The sequence below is a fragment of the Pogoniulus pusillus genome, chromosome 8 (genome assembly GCF_015220805.1).
Source record: "Pogoniulus pusillus isolate bPogPus1 chromosome 8, bPogPus1.pri, whole genome shotgun sequence".
In the NCBI taxonomy this organism is placed as follows: domain Eukaryota; kingdom Metazoa; phylum Chordata; class Aves; order Piciformes; family Lybiidae; genus Pogoniulus; species Pogoniulus pusillus.
In genome coordinates, this window is record NC_087271.1 from 21,729,940 (window position 1) to 21,756,174 (window position 26,235).

General features: G+C 39.9%; 1 protein-coding gene across 17 annotated transcripts in view; it reads left to right on the plus strand.

Annotated features, from left to right (window-relative positions):
- BEND5 (BEN domain containing 5) overlaps positions 1-26,235 on the plus strand; it is a 1,203,882-nt gene that overhangs the window by 421,975 nt on the left and 755,672 nt on the right. For all 17 annotated transcript variants that reach the window (XR_010303081.1, XM_064147552.1, XM_064147553.1 and 14 more), the window contains one exon: positions 9,390-9,606. Coding sequence is in view for 16 of the 17 variants with exons in the window: in XM_064147552.1 (XP_064003622.1) it covers positions 9,390-9,606 (217 nt within the window). In the remaining variant the exon portion in view is untranslated. The remainder of the gene's footprint in view (positions 1-9,389; positions 9,607-26,235) is intronic.

A 26,235-nucleotide genomic window follows, 5' to 3' on the forward strand; every position in this document is an offset into this window, starting at 1 on the left:
AGAGGAGCACATCCAGACAGGCCTTGAAAGTCTCCAGAGAAGGAGACTCCACAACCTCTCTGGGAAGCCTGTGTCAGTGCTCTGTGACCCTTACAGTAAAGAAGTTCCCACTTGTGTTGAGCTGGAATCTCTTTTGCTCCTTGTCTTATCACAGGTAGCAAGTGAGCACAGCCTGTCTGCCCCCCTCCTGGCCAGCCTTCAGATACTTATAAACATTTATCAATGTCTTCTTTTCTCCAGACTAAAAAGCCCCAGGTCCCTCAGCCTCTCCTCATAAGCCATGCCCTCCTGTCCCCTAATCATCCTTGTGGCCCTCCACTGGACCCTCTCCAGCAGATCTCTGTCCCTCTTAAACTGGGGAGTCCAAAACTGAACACTATATTCAAGATGAGGTCTCACCAGGGCAGAGTAGAGGGGAAGGAGAACCTCCCTTGATCTGATGGACACTCTCTTCCTAATACACCGCAGGATCCCATTGGCCTTCTTGGCCACAAGAGCACATTGCTGTGCCATGGTTAACTTGGTGTCCACCAGGACACTCAGATCCCTCTCCACAGGACTCCTTTCCAGCAGATCACCTCTCAGCCTGTGCTGGTGCAGTTTATTATCCCTCCCAGGATGCAGGACTCTGCACTTGTCCTTGTTGAGCCTCATTTGGTTCCTCTGTGCCCAGCTCCGTCTGTCCAGCTCTGTGGATGGTCGCACAGCCTTCAGCTGTATCAACTTGGTGTCATCAGCAAAGTTGCTAGGTGATAGATAGCTATACCAAGGCAGTGTGTTTCCTGTCTTCACATTTTTCCTAGTACAACATTATTTATGCTAACATAAGGGTTTTTTTTTAATCGCTCCACTTCTTTAGCATATCTGTGGTGCCTCTTTGTCAGTTCCTTCCAGAAAACCTTTGTTTTGTTTTCTGTGTGTTCCAAAATTTAGAACTGCAGTGGTGTGATGTTCTGAGACACTGTTTCTTCTCTCTGTCTTTGCCTTACCTCCCGTTTCTCATTTGCCAATATAAGTATTTTTCAAAAAGAATTTTTGTGGACCCTGTGTTTGTGTGTGGGGTTGGTTGTTTGCTTGCTTTTTCCTCAGTAGATATAGTTCAGGAGAGAAATGCTGGTTTCTGCATCCTCTTTTGCATTCATGATGCCTTCAGAGAATCACACTTTACTCTTCTTGTCCTAGTGTTTTTGTGGAAAGACACTTTTTTCTCCCTCTCTTTCTTCTTTCCTTTATATATATGGCATAGACACATTGCTGTTGAAGCAATACATGGCTAAAACACCTGTGGTCAGTAGGCAAATCATATTTCAACAGTAGAAAAAATCAGCACCATTTATTATCCCTGCAGTTTAAAGGAGAGTTTCTGTAGAATAATTGCAGTGTTGAAGCTGATTCTTCAGAGGAAAGTGACTGCAGTGCAAGATTTAGCAAGTGGACAGAATAAACAAAAGGTGGAGAAGAGAGTATAGGATTGGTTATAGTGGTAGGCAGAAGGGAGAAAAGAAGATAAATTGACTTGTCCACTAAAGACCTCACTTATTCCTGATGCTGGCAAAAGATTTTGGATTGTGCTACCAGCTCCAAGCTCCCCTAAGACTTTTACAGTTTTTTGTCAAAAGAGGACACTGCACCAGATCTGGACCTCTCTGGATATGTTTTATGTTTAGGGGGGATAGGTGAATGAGTGATGGACAGCACTGAAGAAATTTCCTCACACAAAACCAAACTAAGGTTAGGAGAACTTGAAATAAATCTTCTCTTTGGCTAGTGGATGCAGTGTTGCCCTGTCTCATATGAAGCTTTGTCTGTGTAAAGAGCAAGTCAGTGATTCTAGAAACTATTTCTTGCCAGATAGTACTTTAGCAGCCCTCTCCTTCACAATGTTATGTTTGTTCTGGTGAATTAAAGGATGATGATTTCACTTCTGCCTGCCTAACCCAGAAACAGGTTTTTAGCATTGCTTTATATCTCATAATCATGATCTGCCAGCAGGAACCTTTCTGTACTGCTTCTCTGACTGTGGAGTTGCCATCCTTGAAGGTGTTCAAGAAGAGACTGGATGAGGCACTTAGTGCCATGGCCTAGTTGATTGGATAGGGCTGGGTGCTAGGTTGGACTGGATGATCTTGGCGATCTCTTCCAACCTGTTTGATTCTATGAGTCTATGATTGTTTATGTTCCTACAAGGTATACCCTTTCCTCAGCAATCATTTTATGAATAATGACTTTCACTAGTTAGCTCTGGTGTTTGGTGTTTGGTAGTATTTCAGCTTGTTTTTATTATTGGCATTATCACAGGATCTGGAGGACTGGTCTGTGAGCAAGGACCACCTTACAAAGCTTTTCCTGCAAAAACAAGACATTACCCACTGTTGCTTGCTCCTCAGTACTCAATTTTCCTTGTTCACAGAATCACAATTTCATTCGGGTTGGAAAAGATTCTTTGGATCATCAAGTCCAACCATTAACGCTGCTTTACAGAGTTCATCCTAAACCATATCCCCAAGCACCACCTGTAAACAACATTTAAACACATTCAGGGTTGGTGACTCAACCACCTCCTGGGACAGCCTATTCCAATATCTGACTACTCTTTCCATCAATTTCTTTTTCCTAATGTCCAGTTGAAACCTACCCTGTTGCAGTGTTACAGCACTGTATTGCATTGATGCTCAGAGGGCTGGAGCAACTCTGCTATGAGGACAGGCTACAAGAGTTGGGGCTCTGCAGCCTGGAGAAGAGAAGGCTTCGAGAATACCTTGGAGTGGCCTTCCAGTATCTGAAGGGGACTAAAGAAAGAAGGCTGGGGAAGGACTACTTACAAGGTCTTGTAATGACAGGGCAAGCAGTAATGGGTTTAAAGTGTCATAGGGGAGATTTAAACTGGATGTTAGGAAGAAGTTCTTTCCAGTGAAGGTGGTGAGATGCTGGCACAGGTTGCCCAGGGAGGTTGTGGCTGCTCCCTTCCTGGAGGTGTTCAAGGACAGATTGGATGAGGCCTTGAGTGACCTGTTCTAGTGGGAGGTGTCCCCACCTATGGCAGGGGGTTGGAACTAGATGATCTTTGAGGTCCCTTCCAACCTAAACCATTCTATGAAGATACAGCTTTGTTAAAAACTTTGCTTGGCACGTTTCCCCTGAATGTATCCCAAGCACATAGGAAATGTGGGGAATAATTTTCAAAATGTTTGCTCATTCAAAGTTGGACTTTCAAGTTCTAAAAATATAATGATACACTTTCAGGATATTTTCTTGCTCTTGCTATCAGCTAATGGGACTGATTGATCTGACATGCAAGTCTCAGAAGGAAAAAATGTGTAGATTAGACTAGCAGTGATGCAGGTACCCAGTACTGGTGAAGTTTACCAGGTTTGTTATAAATATTTGAAATATAGAGGTTCTCAAAAAATGAAATATGCTTTCTCATTGCTTGATTGTTGAATTAAATTTTAGAGAAGGAAACAGTAATAGCTCAGTGTTTTCTCCTTGAAGTTGCAAAGAGTACAGTACCAGGTTTTGTACAGTTCACTATACTTGAATTTTCCAAATCTTTATAGAGATTAACTCCTTTAATTAACATTACCCCTTGGAGGCTGTATGCTTAATGTGTAGATTTCCCAGATTTCAGGAAAGTCATTGAATTGCATGATATTGTTTTTATATATATTATTACATATTGTTTAATTAATAGTATATTTTATAGATATATATATTTTTTTATATATTTAAGAAGAAACCAGGTCTTGGTAGTGGTGGAAAATCCTGAGGTGCACAGTGGACTGCTAAATAATAGAAAAAATATTTGGAGAACATTGTAATGCATGTTAGCAAGAACAAAAATATGATGTATTTTGCAGCGTCTGAAGCTGCGTTAGCTGTGCCAAAGCCTGTTCAGTTATCTGTAACAAATATTTTAACACCATCTGACATATTCACTGTCACTCCCTGCTCTGTGAATCAAATACTAAATTATGTGCAAGAATAAAAAGCCTACAAACTTATTTTGTCACAAGTAGGATAGGAATTTTGAAGATGGCCAGCACCACTTGTCACCAAGAATAAGCCAGAAGAAAAATAATGGCTTAGACTAATAGAGGAACAGGTCAGCACAGCCTTCAGTTTGAAATGGCTGCTTCCCAGAAGTTTACAGGGCATGATTAACATCTTTATACTTTAATCATAGAATTGTTTAGGTTGGAAGGGACCTCAAAGATCAGCTAGTTCCAACTCCCTGCCATAGGCAGGGACACCTCCCACTAGAACAGGTCACTCAAGGCCTTGTCCAACCTGGCCTTGAACACTTCCAGAGGGAGAGCATCCCTGGGCAACCTGTGCCAGTGTTCCACCACCCTCACTGGAAAGAATTTCTTCCTAACATCTAGTTTAAATCTCCCCTCTGACACTTTAAACCCATTACTCCTTTTCCTGTCAGTACAAGACCTTGTAAGTAGTCCTTCCCCAGCCTTCTTCCTGTAGCCCCCTTCAGATACTGGAAGGCCACTCCAAGGTATCCTCGAAGCTTTCTCTTCTCCAGGCTGCAGAGCCCCAACTCTCATAGCCTGTCCTCATAGCAGAGCTGCTGCAGCCCTCTGAGCGTCTTTGTGGCCTCCTCTGCACTCACTCTAACAGTTCAATGTCCTTCTTGTGCTGGGGGCTCCAGAACTGTACACAGTACTTCAGGTGGGGTCTGATGAGAGCAGAGTAAAACTGGAGAATTCCCTCCCTTGCCCTGCTGGCCACACTGCTCTTGCTGCAGCCCAGCACACAGTTGCTGTCTGGGCTGGGCGTGCACAAACAACATACTCTCCAGAGTTTGTTTGATTTCTTGCAGTTAATAAATAGGACCATCCAGTTTTGAGAATAAAATATGAATGGTCAGAATGAGTAACTAATTTATACACTATTTTGAGTAGCATCAATAAATACCTGATGCTTGGCTTTCAATGTTGAACTGGAATCAGGATTTGTATTTCAAATACATGCAAAATTTAGGCTTAATTTCCTTTGAGATTGTGACTCAGGCCCAGCCCTTTGAATCATATACAGAAGTTTGGAAACTTGTGAAATTGCTGTGTCCACATGTCTGGAAGTTAATGGCAGTTGGAAATGATCACCACAGATAACACTGCATTGCAATCTGAATCACTTGAGCGTTTCTCTGCAAAGTCAGACCACTTAATTTTTCTTTTGGCCATTGATCTTTTACAGCACCTGCAGCTTTTTGTTTTTCCTCCAAAGATCATCATTCTACTTTGAAGTCCACTGACTGTGATATGTCTAACCCAATCCTGTAGAGGCAAGGAACTGAATAATTACTTCATAAGTGCCATATTAAAAACGGTCCAAAGGCTGCTTAGGCTGCTCATTAAAGGCATTGGGAATTTGTCTGGGCAAGAGCTCTCTGCTTTGGTCATGCAATGGAGGGAAAGTGCTCCAAAGATTGGTGTTTTCTAATTATTTGTGTTGTGGTGCCACAAAAGGATTGCATTAGCACCGTTATGTGTTTAAAACTTAAAGAAGAGATACCATACAGAAGCACCCCCACCATCCCCTGGTGTTTGTTCACTAAAGTCTTGAGCAACTCCCAATTTTAAAAAGGAAATTTTAGATAGCAGGGAAGTGGGGGAAAAAAGGCAGATCAGATAATACAGTTTGTCTTTGTTAGAGTTGAAGTTAAAATTATATTCAAAATAGGAATATAGTTGGGATACAATTTTTAAAGCTTGATTGTACCTTTCACTGCCTGTTGTAATAGCAAGGGTAAAATCCTGGGCCTTCTGAAGTTATCTGATTTTTGAGGCTAAATAAGGACTCCAATTTTTAGTACATATTTTTTTTAACTGACAAATTTGATCTCATTGCTACCAAAACAGAGTAAATGTCCTGACTTCAGACTGCTATGTAGCAAACATAGAGGAACAGACAAGCACATGGACTTTCACACGTGGAGTAACTAATCTGCTGGGTTGGGACTGCTTCCTTGTCAGGTAGAGGGCATTCAAATCTTCTGGCTCAGCCTTTGACAGGCACTGGACTTAAAGAGTCAAAACAGAGAGAAAACCTTAGTTTCTTTGTTTGCTTCTTTCTTTGACAAAAAGAATTTTGCATTTCTTTTTAAGACTAGGCAATCTCAATTTATTTCAAAATGATGTAAAATGCCAAGCTTCATTTCTGTGAATATACTTCTGAGAAACCAGACTGGAAATTAATTCCTTGCATACTGTGCTTTGTGGCTCTGCTTGCAATTGGGATGGTTCTCCTTTAAATAAGCATTCAGAAAAGACAAAATCCAGGCAGTTGTGTATCAATTAGCAGGGTGTATTTCTTAGCATGAGCTGCCTGGAAATGCAAACTGGCAAATCTGAGCATTAAGCTTTCTACCATCATTTTGCTTTCCTAACTCTAAGTACAAATCAGCTTCATTGTGACTTACAGTGTTAGAAGTTGGTGCATTTCTTCAGATCCATGATAAGATATTTCTCTCTCAGAAGAAATGCAGTTAGGCTCTGCATTCTGAATCTGTTCCTGCCAGGCCCTAGATGCATTAGTATTCCACTGGCAGCTGCCTGTAGGTAGGAATATTGTTTTTGTCCATAACCAGAGGGAACAATCAGACTAAGCCGTTCCCCTGCTATAAACCAGCCAAAGTAATTGGGTTTAATTTTAATTTTTGTAATAGCTTTAAATTAATAGGAGCAGCTGCTGCCACAGTGTGTGGGTGTCCTTTTCCAGAAGGCATAGAACAAAAAAGGGAAAGAGTAAACAATAGTGCGTCTAGGACACAAAGGTTAATTCAAGAACTGAGCAATGTCTTTTTGTTATCAAAAACTCAGTTGGTGATATCTAGCACTGTGTCTCCTTTCTTTTTCTTCCTCTTCTTTATTTTTTTCCCTCTTCCTTCTTTAATTCTCTGATAAGATCTCAATCTGATTAGGCTCCTGTGTGTAAAGATGTGTTGTTGGTATCTAAACACTCACTCTCATTCTCTATATGACTCACAAATAGATTAGCAGTGACAAAGTGCTAGGAGAGATAAAAATAGATTAGCAGTGACGGGAGTACTATTATAATTATTTTTGGAAGATACAGTTTGCATTAAGAGTTTGGGCACTTTCTGCCCTGAGAGAGCAAATTTAAACCTCGGCACTGAGGATGGTTTCTGCTGTTGTGTCAGACACCAGATAGTGAAATGTCAATACCAGATGTCCTAGACATCAAGATTAGCCATAATAGCCAAATGCAGCCATAAAGTGATGTGTCAAAGTGGATAATAAAACAGATGCTTAGCTTCTATAATGAAGGGGAAAGGGAGTGAAATATCAAAAGTGCCTTTAATACATTAACAAAGTTGTCTTCAACTTGCTTAAAAGTAGAAAGTTATTGAACCAAGGAGAACTATGTGTCATTTAAACATTAACTACCAGCAGATGAATTTCAATTAGCATTAGCCTTTCTAAAATCCTGATTTTCCTCCTATTGGTCTCATTTTACATGATTTTTTTTATAGCACGGAGTGAGGTTTGTCCTTTATGATTTCTCCCATGCTAATCTGGAAACAAATAAAGTTCAGCAACTCAGCAACATACTGTTTAAACTTGCATTATGGTTTGAGGACTGGGAACCAGAATACATTTACCCACTGCCATATCATCTGCTTGATTTGAGATCAAATGAGGGATGTCCTATAGCACTCCAGAGTAAGGGTGAATGATAGAAATATGTTAAGATACTGGAGAAACTTATTAGGTTAGGATACTGCACACAGACAGCTGGAAGCATTTTTTTCTCCTACTGATACTTCTACAAAAAATTAAAAGAATCTTTTTTCTGCCCTTCATATTTACCACTTAAAAATAATTTTCATCTCGTAGTGGTATTTAACAAAAAATGCTACAGGAAATTCTTGAAACCATGAATGTTCAAGAACCAGGGCAATAAAACGGGCAAATAAATTCTTTTTTCAGGGCTAATTAACTGCATCACTGGGTCTTTATTGTACTTTGTCTAGAACATCTCAATTCCTTTCTGTTTCTCTTTGTAGATTCTGAGTCTTGCTGATCAGACTTTTTAACTGCTGCTAATTGGCAAGCATGTACTTCTGCATAATGAGAGGGTTTTGTCCTCTATTTCATATTAGCAGTGAAAGGCCAAAACTGATGCTCTGCAGTAGATCAGCTTCTCGGAACGATTACAGAGGCACATTACTACTGCTATGTCTGTAAATCTTATTATGTTTTCCCTCACCATGATCCTAGTTTAGCTGAGATCTGCTGCAATCATTAGATGAGACCTGTTTATAATGTTGTGTAATTGAATCAGTTAGTGTCTGCAGGACCATAGTGTTTTGTTGCCAAACATGAATGGTAAGTTAGTTACATCAAATTACAAGTGCATGGCATGACTAGAGAATCTCCTGCATACATAAAGCAAGTAAATCTGGGAAGAAAAAAAGGATGCAAGCAGAAATATTGAACATCTGCAGTCCATAGAGCAAGTTTTTTATCCACCTCTGAAATATCACTTATTTCTGTTGAGAAACAACAGAAGTTAGGTGAAAAATGGCAGGCAGACATTCCTTAAACAGATACCAGCTTGATAACAATGGCATAAATGTCTCTTATAATTATTTACCATCATGTATATTCATTTTTATCTTGTCAGATAAGCCAGAACTCTTGAGGAGGGCAGCAATCCAATTTGGAACAGGACCAAATACACTTTTCTCCTTTGCCTTCTAATTTGAGACCATTTTCCATTCCTGAAGTTTTTTGTCGAGTTTTTGAAGGTTTTTTTTCACCTCAAGAATTTATCTTTTCCTCCATTCATCAGCTGGGTGTTGATATATCCTGTAACTGCTAAGGATAATGAACATATAAACATGTCCAGAATTTCAGAAAGAGTTCTGTCAATGTCACCTTACACTGATATACCTTCATTAATTATGCCTCATCTCTGTACTGCTGAATAATACCTGTATCAAAAGCTGTAGCACATTCCAGCCAGAGTTTTGGCTGAAACCTTTGCAGTGGTATGAGATTGTACCAGCTTGATAGCCAAGTAGAAGATGGCTTAACTGCTTGTTCATCCCTTTCACTTAATGAAAGTGGGTTTCTCTGGTTTTGCAATGTTTTCCTCTTCTGTGGTGACCCTGCCAGCTTGGGTGACTGATTCACCGGCAAAGTAGCTGTGCAATACATGAGCCTCTGGCATGGATCCTGTCTGCTTGAGTGCTGCGAAACTCAGGCTCTGGGATCTGCTCACCAGCTCCTGAGCTGATCAAAGAGCTTCATTTGCTCTAATGATTTGAATCTCAGCCTTTTTGTCTGGATTTTTTATGTCAATGTGTATAACTTGTCAATGTATATATGTATGTTGTTTCTGTTTTTCAGGCAAAGAATACCCTCTAAGAATGTGTACTACTATCGTTGCCCAGACCACAGGAAGAACTATGTCATGTCATTTGCATTTTGCTTTGACCGAGAGGATGACATTTATCAATTTGCCTACTGCTACCCCTACACCTATACTCGCCTTCAGCACTATCTTGACAACCTACAAAGGAGGAACATGAACTACTTTCGCAGAGAATTGCTGGGACTCAGTGTGGTAAGTAGTAGGCATGCTTGCCAACTAGCAGGCTTCACTGTAAATGTCTACCCTTAAATGCTTATAGAGCATAACTCATCATCCCTGCTAATGTGCACACACATACACATACTTTTTCACTGCTATCAATGACACGTGAGGGAGTATCCCTGCACAGTCAAATATAGACAAATGCTAATTTAATTTCACATAAAATAGTTCCTTTGTGATATGCAAGGCAACGCTGAATTCCCACGTAGGATCATTTCATCTCTAAAGACATTAAAAGATGAAGCTGGAGCAGCTTTATTGAAGAAATGTCTGTCCATTTGTCTTTCTATGAGGTTTTCTATTTAGAAGGAAACAGATCTTTGGAACTAGAATATAGCTTTTCTTGCTAAGATAATGCAGAACATACACAAAATACTTATTTTATTTACCCTTAAAAACATCTTCTTGGATGATTTGAAATTAAAAGGGGTTTAGTAGTCTCAGTGTAAATCCTAGTGGCTACATAAAAATGAAATGTGATAGTTCTTCTAATGCAGGAAGGAAGGTTAATGGTAAGGCTGAACTTCTGCTCACTTGGCTTTCTCTGAAATGTTGCCTGTCCTGAGGGTTTGGAAAGTATGACTCAGCCACTCCCATATCAACTCAGAAATCATTAGATTAAAACAATAACGGCTGAAATGTTGGAGTTGAGATGTTTTGCTTTTGGTTTTGCTTTCCCGGACTTTATGGTGCACTTGTCCCACATTCTTACTCTTTATGAGATTTGATTTGGTCTAAACTTGTAGTGTCTGTGTCAGAAAAAGAAATCTGCGATTCCTGCGAAGGCTGCTGATCCCAGCAGCTGGAGCTTTAAAAAAGGATCCTAGCATACATTGTGAGAATCAGAATGAAATCATATGTGCAGCCTGCACTGGAATAAATAAAAGGCTTCCAGCATTACAGCAGGTCGCTGCACAGAACTTACTTAGAGGAGAAAATATAATGTATGGGGAAGAGGAAAGACAGTCAACAAAAGAAAGTGGCCTTAACCCTTTTGTCTGTTAAGTACAGTTCTTGTTCTAAAGATTGCATATCCCTGAGCTAGTATTAATTATTAATCATTCCAATCAAGGGGACAAACAATTATAAGGGAAAGGAGTATTAAAAATAGGAAAGTTAAATCTTCAGAGGGTGGAAGGAAAGAGTACTGTCATCTTAATGTGTATAGGGCTTTAATTATTAATCTTAGAGGACAGAGCTGTCATTAATTCCGTAATGAAACTGTATTTGTTTCCTTTTACTGTGAAAATAGTGTATAAACAGTCACATTTGCATATTCATCAAAACCCTGATCTGGCTGATTAAAATGCTGAGATAGAAGGATTTGTCTTTATTTTTTTTTCCCTGCATTTTGACAGTTATACTTCTAAATCTCGTTAATGTTGTGTTACCAGTAGTTGTTAAATATTATTTTTCATATTTCAGCAAACTAAACAAACAGATGCCACTCAAAATGTGGCAGGAAATGTGCTGCATATAAGTCCTGATTTTATATCTCTATGTATACACACAGTATGTTTTGTAGAAATTGATACAGTAACATTTTTGCAGCTCACCACGCTGATCTGTGTAAAAGGCTTCTGAATCAGGCTCATGCTGTAGTCTTTGTAAGTAACATTACAATCTCAGAGCATTTCTGGCTTTTCTCCACACACAACTGTCCTGGAACAGCTTGGTAATTTAATGTCTTTGCTGAGCTTGAATAGACAATTTCCATAAGTTCTCTGCAAGTTAAATATTTTAACATAGAGCTTTGTTGCTATCATACATCTTTAAATGGTGAAAAACAGGATCCTTCAGTCTTCACTGCACAGTGCTTCATCAAAGCAGAAGCTGGCTGTACTTTAGAGAATTGCGTGCCATATAGGATAGATTTAGAGCTAAGAAAGTGAGCTCTGTCCCTGCTCCAGCCCCTTATGTAAGATAAGAGGAATCAGATTGGCATAAAGAGGCCCTTAAAAGCTCTATTCCTGGCAAAGGGACGATACCGCTGGTAGCAGATGGTGAAAGGTAACTTTAAAACGCCATCTGAGGACAACATCTGAAGTCCTCCTGCTGGGCGCAGGGCTGAAGCAGGGTAGCATGTTAGGAGGAGGCTGTGGCATATCTGTTGAGCTTCCACACAGCCGCCGATACCCTCTGGTTCATTCAAGGAGAATTTTATAGCTCCCTGCAGCAGTTTGTGTTCATGAGGATGGAGAATAGTTTGAAACAGTTTGACTTCTCCTTGATTATGAAATTTTGAACTGTGCCTCTTGGAAATAACAGATTCTCACCACACATTTAGGCCTTTGGGTTTTTTTTCTTCGTTGTAGAAAGTAAAATGCAAGTCACAAGAATCCCTGCTTAGCTGATTACTCCTGAAGGCTTTCTGAGTGCACACTTTACTGCTTGTAATGTTTTCAAGGCAATCTAATTTCCAATCTAATTTCATATTTTCTCTAAAGAAAGTACTATGCCTCCATTAACTCCTTAAATACTTTCACTAATTCTATGGGAATTGAAAGTGAAATATCAGTATAGGACATGTAATTGTCATTAGGGTGCAGAATGTCAAAGTGTTTTGGAGCCAAATGGCAAAGATTTCCATTGCCAGTGTAAATGGAAATGGCTCTTCTATTTCTGACCTTTTAATGTTTATATTCTTTACTTCAGAGAGCCATCCCACATTCTAGATGTGCCAAATGGTCTTGAAAATAGTCTCTTCTCCAAACTAACTATGATGGTCTCCCAGGTATCATTTAAACTGCCATTTTCATTCTGCCATTGTTTGCCTTAGGTAACTAGGTGTTCTGTGGCTTGTCCCAACATATCATAAGTTCAAATTCTCTGAGCAGTTTTTGAAAGAGTGAAATTAGGTATCTGCATATTATCGATGTGCTGCTCATCTTGGCATATGCTATTCAGTGTTGTATAGCAGAATACAATGGAAAAATACTTCGTATATGTTTACAAAGACACAGCTGATTTACACTTGCAGTATCTATTTTGTGATACTTAATGCAGTTACACGTGCAGCAGCAGTTCTGTGTCGCATTCTGACCAATGTTTCAGAGTTGGCAGAATTTTTGAGTGTGTTGTCACTTGAAGCTAGTTGTCTAAATTAACTGCATACTCGAAGTGTGTGGACAATTGATGAGACCTGTACTGCTACTAGTATTGTGCTATCACACATAATAAATTAAAGTTTTGGTGAGCCTGACTCAACTGATACAGCCCACTTTACAAATTGCCACTGGCTTGGCAATTTTTTCATTACTCACTCAAAAGAGAACGAAGATTAATTTGAGACAGATACTTCCTTTCGACTCATTAGGCAATGGTGCTTTCAAATTACACTTAAGGAAAATTGCAGCTGCACATACAAACCACAAGCCTCAAAGGGATTTCCACTGTACACGGAGACTGGAATATGGAATTCTGCTAAATTAAATATTAAACATACGGATTTTAAAACAAGAAGGCAATATGTCTAATGTAGAGCTCTGTAAGTGAGCCAATCTCTTAAGTCAGACATGAGATACTGAGTGAAACAGATTGGAACACAAGGTGCTCAATTCTGACTCCACAGCACTTTGTTGTATGTTTTTAATTTACATAAGTTACTCCTGATTTATGCTGGTATTGGAGAGATCAGAATGAGGTCCTAAGACTGTGGAACTGCACACCAGATGTTAGAGTGGCTGGTTCATTGATCAAATATCCCTTGTTTGCCATTTCAATGACTGGGGACCCCAGTGAAAATGGTTGAGCAGTTCCACTGCTATCTACTGGTCCATTTTTAACTGCTCACTTATAATTGCTTCAAAGCATGGAGGAAAGAAAATAGGCAATTTTTCTAAGGTTAAATTTCTCATCTTTCCAATGGCTCCCCAGATTAAGAGGGACAGGGAGCTTCTGGAGAAGGTCCAGCAGAGAGCTACAAGGATGATAATGGGACTGGAGCACTGCCTGATGAGGAGAGGCTGAGGGACCTGGGGCTGTTTAGTTTGGAGAAGAGAAGACTGAGAGGGGATTTAATAAATGTTTATGAATAACTGAGGGCTGGGAGTCAAGAGGGAGAAGACAGGCCCTGATCACTTGGTCCCTGGGATAGGACAAGGAGCAATGGATGGAAGCTGCAGCACAGGAGGTTCCAGCTCAACACAAGGGGCAACTTCTTCACTTGAAGGGTCCCAGAGCACTGGCACAGGCTCCCCAGGGAGGTGATGGAGTCTCCTCCTCTTCAGACTTGCAGGGTCTGTCTGGATGGTTTTCTGTGTGACTTGAGCTAGATTACATGGTCCTGCTCTGGCAGAGAGGTTGGACTTGATGATCTCTTTGAGTCACTTCCAACCCCTGATATCCTGTGACCTGTGATCCCCGTCACGGATCTCCCACAGTGCAGCTCTTCATTTCCCTTCAACACAGAGGCTAAACTATTGCCACTGACTCGTACCTACATAAATTATATTGAGGAAGCAGAAGGTTGAAGCACCAGTGTGAAAGATCTCCTGACTGTTTGCTATCATTTCATATACACACTAATTGCAAGATAAAGCATTTATGTTCATGTAAAATTAACACTTCTGCCTTTTAAACAATTATTGTTCACCCACACAGTGTATTTTTTTCTCTTGTTCTAGTTATAATCTAGGGGGAATGGAACAAAGCTAGAAATGGGTAGATTCAGATTGGATGTCAGGAAGCAGTTCTTCACCATGAGGATGTTGAGACTTTGGAACGGGTTGCCCAGAGAGATGGTGGAAGTCCCATCCCTGGAGGTGTTTAAAGCCAGTCTGGATGAGGCTCTAGAAACCCTGATCTAGTGTGAGGTGTCCCTGCCCATGGCAGGGGGGTTGGAACTAGATGATCCTTGTGGTCCCTTCCAACGCTGCCTGATTCTTTAATCTTTAGTGATAGGCTAGGTACACAATGCAAAGGCAACAGAATAAATGGGATGAGTTGGTATATTATTTTGTTTATGCAAACCAAGAAATATTAAGTATTTTTGTTGCCGTTGAATGAATGTCACTGACAGAAGTGTAACTCACAACATCTTGGAATCATAGAATCAACCAGGTTGGAAGAGACCCCCAAGATCATCCAGTCCAACCTATCACCCAGCCCTATCCAGTCAACTAGACCATGGCACCAAGTGCCCCACCCAGTCTTTTCTTGAACACCTCCAGGGACGGTGCCTCCACCACCTCCCTGGGCAGCCCATTCCAATGGGAAATCACTCTGTGAAGAACTTCCTTCTAACATCCAGCCTATACCTACCCCGGCACAACTTGAGACTGTGTCCCCTTGTCCTATTGCTGGTTGCCTGGGAGAAGAGGCCACCCCCAACCTGGCTACAGTGTCCCTTCAGGTAGTTGTAGACAGTAATAAGATCACCCCTGAGCCTCTGTGTATGATTAATTAAAAAAATACTTAATCAAGATAAACTTCTGCACCTAGATAACAGTTCTGTAAAAGGGAAGCATGATTGTCTTTGAAAACAATAGAAGTTACAAATCTCAGTGTGATGTATCATATCTTTGGAATAGTGTTGGTATCAGATACACTACTTTGCAATGGATCTGAGTGTCGCTAGGTTGAAATGTTATCTGACTGCAATTTGTGTCAAATTGCTTGGTCTGAAAAAGGCCACATAAATAGTGCATAACAGAAGTAACTCAAATTTCTCATTTCTCAGACACATATATGTTCAGGGTGCATTCTCTGTATTCAGTGGTCCATCTATTTGCTCACATAGTACTGCTGTTCCCATAACATTCATAACAGTAATGCTATCTCAAAACTCTAGGTGAGCTTTTAAATGTTTCTATAGCTGTTTTCTTAGCTGGGTTGAATATCAGCAGAAGTAAAGTTGAACCTAAAAATAGCACCACCACCAGCTCTTTCCAAAATAAAATATGATTTATAGGATATAATAGCACAGTGTGCTACCAGGGAAATTGTATAAATAACATGAGAAATAACAGGGAACTACTCCATACCATTGATTTTAAGGAAAATTTCTTTGTTAGAAATTAAAGGAAGTTTTGGGAGATAAACTGGCTTGTGGGAATTGTAGACAAGAAATCCAGGCAAAGCTATGTTGCTGTTAGAAGTTGCCATCTGTCTGTAGGATATATACAACTGTTCATGGTAAAAACAAGAAATACTTCGGTTCGAGTTGGCAGCTATGTATAGTTTTAGAAAGAAGGAAACTCAATAAAAGCATTTACAGTTAATATTTTGCAAACCTATGAATGTGCATAGGTCCAAAGCTGCACCCTTTTATTCTACAGCCATGCAGGGAAACCTTTGGAAAGTCAGTGACCTTTCTCAAGTTTTCCCCTGGACTTTCTGCAGCTGTGCAAGTTGGCCTTTGGCTTCATGGTTTCTCCCATTTCTATGTCAGTCTCTTCATCTCACCTTTATTCCACACTTGTCCTTCACTTGGCTTGCCCTTTCTTTGTCTCAGATCTTACCTTCTCTTTCCTTTCCATTCAGTTTATACTTTCCTAAGCTAACTAAAAGAAAGAAGTTGTGACATTTGTTTGCTGCTCTTATGTTACTTGTTCTTTGTTCTGTATTTCTTTGAATTGTGAAGGAACATCCAAAATAGCTATTGGGTCTTTTGATTACCAGGACTGCACAAAGTAGCCATATTCTCTTCTGTGTACTCAATATTCCCATCTCAGTGTTATTTCAAGTCATTTCATGTCCATTGCTCCATCCTCTAATATGCACAACTGCATTCCCAGAGAAGCTGGCATAATACATGGTTTATCCAGACTTCAACCTAGAGAGGAAACATTAACGGTGTAATCATTTGTTCTCACATACCTGAGCTAACGCGTAGAGGAAGGCATTTCAGGGTCTGAATCTTTATTTCATGACAATAGCAAACTTCAGGTTAGAGGCAGATTCTACTCATTCCTATTCTACAGCACTTTAGATGGCTTTATTGAGTGTCACGAAGCGCTGTGAGACCGCTGTAATCCCAACAAGAAACAGACTTTTTTTTCCCACACAGCCAGTTCAACACCCTGATCAGACAGCTGCTTCTGGGGAAAGTGACCACCTGTTTTATTTTCCGTGTGAAGTGCCTTGGCTCACTAGAACTCCTTTTTTTCAATTGATGCTTGGGAAAAAAAACCATAGTACAGCCAACTGATATTGTTGCATCTAAAGAGCATATCTGACACACCAATGGCTTTTTATGGTTTTTAAATTTATCTAGTTGCCTTGAAGGGCATACAGATATTTTGAAGATGTGAATGGCCCTTAGAAACCTGGGGAACCCTACAATGCAGTCATTCTTCTTTCATTTTCATTTAGAGAAATTTGTTTTCCCTCTTTTGTAGCACAGCATTAAGCAATAATCATCGTGCTGATAGGATACTGAATGTACTTGCATGTAGGGGAAATTGTGCTATGTGGTGCTATTAACTACATTTGCCCCATAGCATTTTACTGCATAGACTCCATTGGGATTTTTGACTATATTTGAATTGGTTTCTATTTACATCTCCTGAGCAGTGACTGCGTAATGCATCTGTGGGGCCAGAGTTGTGTTTTAATCTTTATTCTTTGACTGCAGACCCAGAAGATGTTTAGCCTCATCCATATTATGTGTAGGGGTGAGACTTTGGAACTGAAGGTTTATGTAACAGTTTAAAAATCTACTCAATCCAAAGGATTTGGATTTATGCCTTTTAATTTAGCCAAAGAAAGAACTACTTATTGATTCAGCTTTATACTAGCTATATCATTAAATATGAAGTATTGAAATCTCTAAATACCTTAGGCAAAATCTTGTTCACATAATTTGTGTAAACTGAGCTTTGTGGCTCAAATCCAGCAAAACACTTAAACGTAGATTTAAACTTAAGAATGTTAAATAGTCCTCTTGAAGTCACTGGTACAGTTCGTGGAATCAAGTTAAATGTGTGTAAAATTGCTTTTAAGCTTTCAGAGGTCAGAACAATCAACATTTTGCAAGATCAAGGCCTGCTGCCCTAATGTTTTGCCATTGTCTTGTGCTACCAGTAAAACAGGAAAAAAGAAAAAAAACCCCAACATATATTTAAGCCCAGATACTCAATGTTTCCAGACAAACCAACTTACAAAGGAGTAATGATGCTTTCAGCCTTATGTGAATGTAAATGGGTCTGGGTATTGGCTAACTTGTATTTCTGTTCTGTTTAAAAGGTTGCCTTAATAAGCTCCCAGGGGCTTGCTTGTCTAACATTTCACCTTTATCTACAGTACACTGACACCACTAAAGCTAAGGGCTAAATTAGACGTCTGGTTGTAGGGTATGGAAAGAATTGACTTGCCAGTCATTGGTAGCCAATGGGTTTGGCCAGTGTCTTCATTTGCTCCTTGTAGTGTAAGTATAAAACACATTCACAATGAGGTACATATGGTTTCAGATACCTTTCCAGTGCTACAAAATTTACACCAGACAAGGTTTTTGAGACTTGTGACTAAGACTCAAAGCCATTCACTCCCACTTTAAACATAATGTAACAAAACATTCTAAAATAAGCAAACAAAAAAAAAAAAAATCATGTTCTGTCAGGGGTTGCCTACCTTCTTCTATCTTCCCTTTACATTCATCTTCCCCTTCCTAATGGTGTATATCTAATATATCAGAATAGCCTCAAATTTTATTTTAGGAATCATTTATTTGAGGGCTACAAGGATGATTAGGGGACTGGAGCACTGACTTATGAGGAGAGGCTGAGGGACCTGGGGCTTTTAAGTCTGGAAAAGAGAAGACTGAGAGTGGATTTAATAAATGTTTATAAATCTCTGAGGGATGGGGGTCAGGAGGGAGGGGACAGGCTCTGCTCACTTGCTTCCTGGGATAGGACAAGGAGCAATGGATGGAAGCTGCAGCACAGGAAGTTCCAGCTCAACACAAGGGGGAACTTCTTTATTGGAAGGGTCCCAGAGCACTGGCACAGGCTCCCCAGAGTGGTTGTGGAGTCTCCTTCTCTGGAGACTTTCGAGTCCTGTCTGGATGTGTTCCTGTGTGACCTGAGCTAGATTGCATGGTCCTGCTCTAGCAGAAGAGTTGGACTTGATGATCTCTGTCTCCTACAGCCTCTGACATCCTGTCACCTTCTTTTTGGATATTTCATCTCTTGTCTACATCTAATTGGAGAAGCTGATTTAGGTAGCTGGTTCTGCAACCCTTTTTGGCAGTTGTCTGCGAGTATACCGAATGTGCATAAAGTGAATCCCACCATTATTCATCAATCCTTTTTGTAGTTTATTAGCAAAGTCTGTACTTTAGGCCTTCTGCATAAGAGATCCATGCTAACCCAGGAGTTGTTTGCCCTAGCTATGCACAGGTTCAAGCATGACTTAATCTCTGTTGTCCTTAAGCATTGAAAGCTGAAAGCTTACTCTAAGACGACTCCATCTAGTGTGTGAGAAGGAAATATGGGTTATGTCTTTAACATAGGTATGAGGGGGAGAAATTGAAAGAAAGAAGAAGAGGTTTTGATGCAAATAATGTAGACCAAGGTTCAGGTGGCCCAAGGTGGGCAAGTGCATCATTACTGTTGTCCCCAGGTATTTTAAAATGTACTTGAAAAGAAGAACTGAGGATCACAAGAACAGCATAAAACCATAGAAAACACACTTGAGGGGTATTTTATGTAGCCTGTGAGTGATTCTTGGCTGAAGTGAGGGTTTTAATTGTTCTTATATTAGGAATGTATTTTTTAATCAAATAGTGCAATGAAGGAGGACATCAAACTTACATATAAAGGGAGGCTAGTGCCATCCTAATTTGCAGACATCTTCTGATATTCAGTTATATTCCAACTGAGAAAAAAAAAAAGTGTATTTCCAGAAAATTCTAGCTGCTGTTGAAGTGCTGCTATGATGCATAAATATTGAAAACAATGTTTATCTTTGTTTTGAAGACAAAGTAGCATACAAATAAGATGAGAAGACAGGACCTTGTTAATGTAAACTGTTGGTACTTAATTGAAAACTTTTGTTTTAACTTATTTTTGAAGCTTAAGTTACACTTTAAAGTCTTTTAAAAACTCTTTAAAAGAGATCTTACATGGCAACCAACTGCATTCTCTGATAAAGCTTCTCTTTTTCATGTTTTCAACCAGCATATTGTGGCAGCAGAGAACAATCGAAGGAAATTAGCACAGACTGGAAAGGTCTCACTTAGGTGACATTTTCAATGAAAACGAAAAAGTCAGCCCTTGACCCACAGTCAAAAGTTTTCACTCAGAATTCTTTAGAATTGTGCACATACTTTTCTGCAGGTGTTATGGAGGGGTTTGAGTCCGAGATATGAGGCCTATTTAAAGGTTATTGAATAACTTATTAATATATACAAAGAGAATTTTCCCCCAAACTTATATACAACTAACCCACACAAAATCCTTTGATATGGTTGGTAAAACTGTTTTACAGCACGTCTATATACAGCCAAATTAAGCAACTTGGTAGAGGTTTTAGAAATGTTCTAATCAGAGAGTCTTGCAGCATAAACTGGTAAAGTGAATGAAATTCCTCAGCAAGTTGAATCAAGAGAGTTCAAATACTGACTAGTTGGAAGGCTCAGTATCTGTGTTCCCAAAACATATGTAGTGAAAGCCATGTGGTTGATTTCACGTGGAGCTGATAGTTCAATTTGAATTGGGGCGCGCCGTCTGAGAAGGTTCCATGGGCACAATCGGGCTGGTAGGGTGGGCTGGAGTGGCGGCTGGCCGGGAATGCCTTTTTCGGTCATCCGCTGGATCGATGCGAAGTGTCGTGGAACAAAGGAGCACATACAGCGAACAGAGGTAGTGGCCCCAGGCAGCAGGCAGGGAGAGGTGAGCGGAGAGAGTGGCAAGAGTATCTTGTTTACCTGGATTACCCTATTTATCGGATGTGGGCCACGATATCATCCAATAGGCTTCTGGCAGTAGGCCAAAACACACCAAATTAGGAAGGGTCCACAGGCCTGGTACCCCACATATGGGGATAGCATGGGCCTTGCACCCGGTGGGCCATGTGCTAAGCGTGTGGGCTTATGCAACCACTTACACAACCGTGTTATACAACCTGGACCCTGGGCAGGCCAGACTTTGTGGCACCAGGCCTATTGTGCCCCTTTTGTCTGTTTAAGGTGTTTACCTCTGGTTTGGGCAGAAAAACATCATAGAATCATAAAATCATCATAGAATCAACCAGGTTGGAAGAGACCTCCAAGATCATCCAGTCCAACCTAGCACCCAGCCCTATCCAATCAACTAGACCATGGCACTAAGTGCCTCATCCTGTCTTTTCTTGAAGACCCCCAGGGATGGTGCCTCCACCACCTCCCTGGGCAGCCCATTCCAATGGGAAATCACTCTCTCTGGGAAGAACTTCCTCCTAACATCCAGCCTATACCTACCCTGGCACAACTTGAGACTGTGTCCCCTTGTTCTATTGCTGGTTGCCTGGGAGAAGAGGCCACCCCCCACCTGGCTACAATGCCCCTTCAGGTAGTTGTAGACAGTAATAAGATCACCCCTGAGCCTCCTCTTCTCCAGGCTAAACAGGCCCAGCTCCCTCAACCTCTCCTCATAGGATTTGTGCTCCAGGCCCCTCACCAGCGCATGAAATAAGCCTATATTGGGCCTTCGGGCCCTCCACTACAGCAGGCAGTGTTTGTTTTCCAAACTGCCTTATCTGATGTTCCAATAAATGTGCTACCTAGATGAGGACAAAGGAAAGAGGTCATACATTGCAAGACTTTTTACAAGTATGCCCAAATCAAAAATTTCTTTGAAAAAATATTTTTCCCCATTTATTTTTAATTTCCCATTAATTGCACCCAATTTTGCACTTAGTCTCAATTAGTTAAGTTTTAAGAGGACTGTTACTTCCTCAAAATCTAAAGACTTCAGGAATTCATAATACAGATGTTTATTTTCCTTTTAGATTTTCTGCATTAAGGTGGGTTACAATAATGCATTAATATCTATCATGATACTTTTGATCAGCTTCTTAGTTTATTAGTAAGAGCTGCACGTTGTTAAAGGGCTTTTAAAATAATCTGAGTTGCTTAGAACAAAAACTCTGCTTCATTTTTATGAATGCTGCACTGTTCTGCGGTGTGGAATGAAGGCAAACCTTCTGCCTTTCACTGAAGAAAACCCAAGTTAGTTTAGAACTTTTGGTCTGGTAGCCTCCAGAGTCTACTCTAGAATCCAGAATCATAGAATGCACCGGTTTGAAAGGGACCCTCGAAAGTCATCTTGTCCACCGTTTGCACAGCAAGCATGGACAAACCAAAACAGGTTGCTCAGGGCTCCATCAAGTCTGGCCTTGAATGTTGCCAGGGATGGGAGGTCTACTACATCTCTGGATATCCTGTTGCAGTATTTCCTCTAAGTCTCCTTCATCTATTGAAATGCTGCTATAAGGTCTCTCCAGAGCCTTCTCTTCTCCAGGCTGAACAACCCCAACTCTCTCAGCCCATCTTTGTAGGAGAGGTTCTGCAGCCCTCTTAGTCACTGAGTTTAAGTTGATAGACTTATTCTGAATGTAATGCCATTTTCTAGGACAGGAGTCTACCTCAGAAACGTCATGTGGAAGAAGCCTGTGACAAAGGTTTCTCTTCATTTTCTGCTGATAGCTGTGCTGAAGTGAGTCAATTTACAGGGAATGTCACTCGAGGAGCAAGGAGCCTCTTTCAGGACCATGGACAGTGCAGCTCAGTTGTCCTTTCCAGGCAGTGGCACAACCTCTTCACCTCCCCGCTCAGTAAGCTGAAAATGGAAACGGCTTCCTCCAGAACTCTGGATGCACAAAACTGAAGCTCAGCTTTTGATAGTTACACATAAAAAATTAGTTTAACGGTTTGGACACCAGGCCCTATTTGTGACTGTTGAGCTCTTCAAAGTATGGCCCATGGTGTTCAAGAAAATAGTTAGAAACAGAGTCTGCTATTTTGCACAGTTCATGTGATTTAAGACCTGAAGTCTGTTTTTCTCATTTGCCTTCTGAGAATGAAAAATGACCAGCAAAATGTTATACCTGATGGAAATGTCAGAGATGACTGATCTTTGTAGATTAACAGATGAAGACTAAACTAGAGGTTGATGGTAGTGTTGGGCAAATAGGAGGTGTTTTGGCAATGCAACAAGGCCCATCAAGATTTTTCTTACACGTGGACTTAGAAATTGATTCAAACAACGAATATTTCAAAATCTGAAAGGTAATGGGCAGAAAAAGAATGTTACTAGTCCCAAAAGGGTGCTCAAAAGTATGGCATCTTCTTTGTCTACAGTGAGTGAAAATGCATAGTCTCCATACTGCCTGTAGTCTGTGTTCCTCTCCAAAGCTTACAGAAGTGATCTAGAACCTTACCATGGTCAAAGCAAATAAGTTATCAGCATAAAGTATTTTGGTAACCACTAGGTGAGGACCATCTGTTCTTATAGGAGTTGATGATATTGTAGGGTAACCCAGAGAACTTATAAAAGTTGGTTGGGTTTGTGGGTGTGTTTTGTTGTTGTTGTTTTATAAATATTGTGGTAACTTCTTTATGAAGAAACCACACAGTATATGTCCTCATTCTCAAGAGAACAAAGTGCTAAGAATGTGAACTGAGGAAATAAAAAGTATGTGTTTCAAATGTGTACTTTTCTGTTGTTGTAATCACCCTTACAAGGTACAGTGGCAGCACCAGATTTGCCTTCAGCTCCAGTTGATTTTGAAATCCTTCAGAGCTTTAGGAATAAAACTGCACATATCCTCTAGATTTCTTTTATAGAAATAGATAAGATTTTGTAGCAGCAAATAACACTGCACAGCTGAACAAAATTGTCCTCCCATAAGTGAGACTTGGAGGTACTCAGACCAAATAACATTGTAGGCTCCTTCTACACAGTCTCAGAGAAAGACAAAGAAAAGTATATTATATTCCTCGTGATCAAACAGAATTCCTATATGTCCATCTTCTCTGAAATTCCCATTAGTCACAGCAACCAATAAGAGAAATACACAGCAAGAGATAACATCTAATTTAATGCTGACAAAGAGGTGGGATGCAGTGAAATGTTTGGCAGGAAACTTCATTCTTTCTCATTCCTATAATTTGAATTTTCTCATTACTGGACACAGATGGCAAAATATAATTTTGTTAACTGTAACCATTTGTTTAGTTGTTCATCAATTAAAGTGCAAAAAGTACAGAGACTACTTTATGCTGGCCATTAACTAAAACAAGTTAGTATCTAGAGCTATACTACAAATGGCCTTAGAGGTTGCATACGATGCTTCAGGATCATTTGTTGCTATGACAATAATGAAGCAGAATAGCTGTGTTCTCTGAAATCTTAGATATTTCATCTTCCTAGAGAAATACAGATACATTCCAAGTCTTCTTTAGCTGGACTTCCTTCAGAACCGCTCTGTGTGTATGTATGTTACAAGATGAATGTCTCTCTCTGCTCATTAGAAAGGTAAATCTGGGGGGAAAAAAAGAGAGAAAATAGAATGGATTATAAAGCTCATTCAGAACCCTCACTTCCCTGTTATCTACTGCTAATGTCAGTGTAAACCACCACGTGAGTACCAATGAAAGTAAACGGGTGGCTCCTTTATACCTACAAACCATTTCCAGAAGTCCCAGTACCAGTCAAGCACACTTTTGATAGAAGTGTATAAAGACTACATGTCAAAATCCTTTGCTGATACCATGTGTCTTTCCTTACCTAATAAGGAATACACCGGTATTATATTATTGACATCTGGGGGAAAAATGGGTTCTGGAAATTTCCATCCTGCTTTCATGGATCTCCAGATAATGACAAAAGTTTCCTAACATGCTCTATCTGAAAACTTACCCAGAAAGGAAGGAGGTTTTCTCCTGTAACTGGTATGGGTGGTCCATAAAGCATTTTCCTAGCTAACCCAGGGGAGTAAGCTTTTCTGTTCATTTGTTGCTTGTCTAGTTTGGTTGTTGGTATTTTGGAGTGTTTTTTGGTTTTGTTTTTTTGTTGGGGATGGGGTGGTGTTATTCGGGGTTTTTGCTTGCTTGCTTGCTTTTAATGTCTAAGAAATAAGCTCTGATTTCTTTCATATTGTTACAAATGATTAACTTCTTCTGCAGTAGTGCAACCAGTGATAGAATGAGGGGGGACAGTCTCAATCTGTGCCAGGGGAAGCTTAGGCTGGATGATAGGAAAAAGTTCTTCTCAAAAAGAGTGTTGCCATTGGAAAGAGCTGCCTGAGGAAATAGTGAAGTCACTGTCCCTGGAAGTGTTTAAAAAGAGATTGGATGTGGCACATGATGCCTTGATTCAGTTGATTAGATGGTGTTTGGTGATAGGTTGGATTTGATGATCTCGAAGGTCTGTTCCAACCTGATTAGTTCTGTGATTCTGTGAATCACAACAAGAAATTTACAAAGACCGTGGACGGGTGGTGATTAACATCCATCTAATAGCTCACAAATTATACCTTCTTTGATTAGTTTCAGAAGTTGCTGAATGTGATTTGAAATTGTCTCCATGTGCTAGGATGTAGGATAGCCTGAACTCTGTCACAGTAGCACATACTGTACAATCTACTTAAAAACATCAACGAGAGAGATGTATCTAACAGAATAGGAAGCCCATGTGCACTGACAGCAGAGAATATTGAGTTTTCTTGGGAATTATTACATGGAAATTTACTAGAACTAACAAAAGTGTCTGAACATTTTCTTTCTTTGATTAAAAAATAACTCCATAATTGTTGTAAGGCAATGATCACAGCCTACTGCATAAAAGTAATGTGTTACAATAGTAAGCCTCTGGAACTGATGACATGTCACCAGATCTTCCTGACCACATTTACCACTAGTAACAGATGTATTTCAACAATGATAATAGGTAGAACTCCTTGCAGCAGCTTCATAATATATCCTTCATGTTGGAAATACCCATCTGCAGCCTTATTTGCAGCCAACATGAATATGAAATTCTACAACTTCCGTTCCAAGGACAGTCTGAGTTAAATCTCTCTGGAAAGCCCCTTCACCATATCACAGTTGAGTAAGCTGATTGTATGTTGTTTACTTGAATGACCCTGAATGCCAAAGGCCTAAAACAATTATTCAATTAATGGATAACACATAACCAAGATTTCTTTTTGAGAAGTCCATTATACTTTTTTCTGTCATACTAACAGAGGAGAAAATTGTTTTATGCCATTCTTTTGCATCTGGGTGCATGTTTGAATCTTTTGCATGTGGATGTACACTGACTTCTGAAGGGCATATTCATTACAGCTTTAAAGAAATTATCTAACAGTAAACTGGAATCTACTAGAATGGCATTTCCTGTAAGGAAGAATGTGTTATGTGATAATTTTCACATTTCCTGTCTCAAATCTAGACTGTTAGAACTATTTATCATTGCTAATTTTGGAAAACCTCTTCTCTCATTTAGTTTCTGGGTTTTGTTTGGTTTTTTTTTTTTTTCTTTCTCCACAGTCATTATTTCATAATATTACATTAAGTTTCTATAAAAATTGTCAAAGGCCTTTTTATTTTTTTTTCACTCTTATCGAAACTACCTCCACTGATTCTTTCATTTCTCACGACACCTACACTGAAATGTT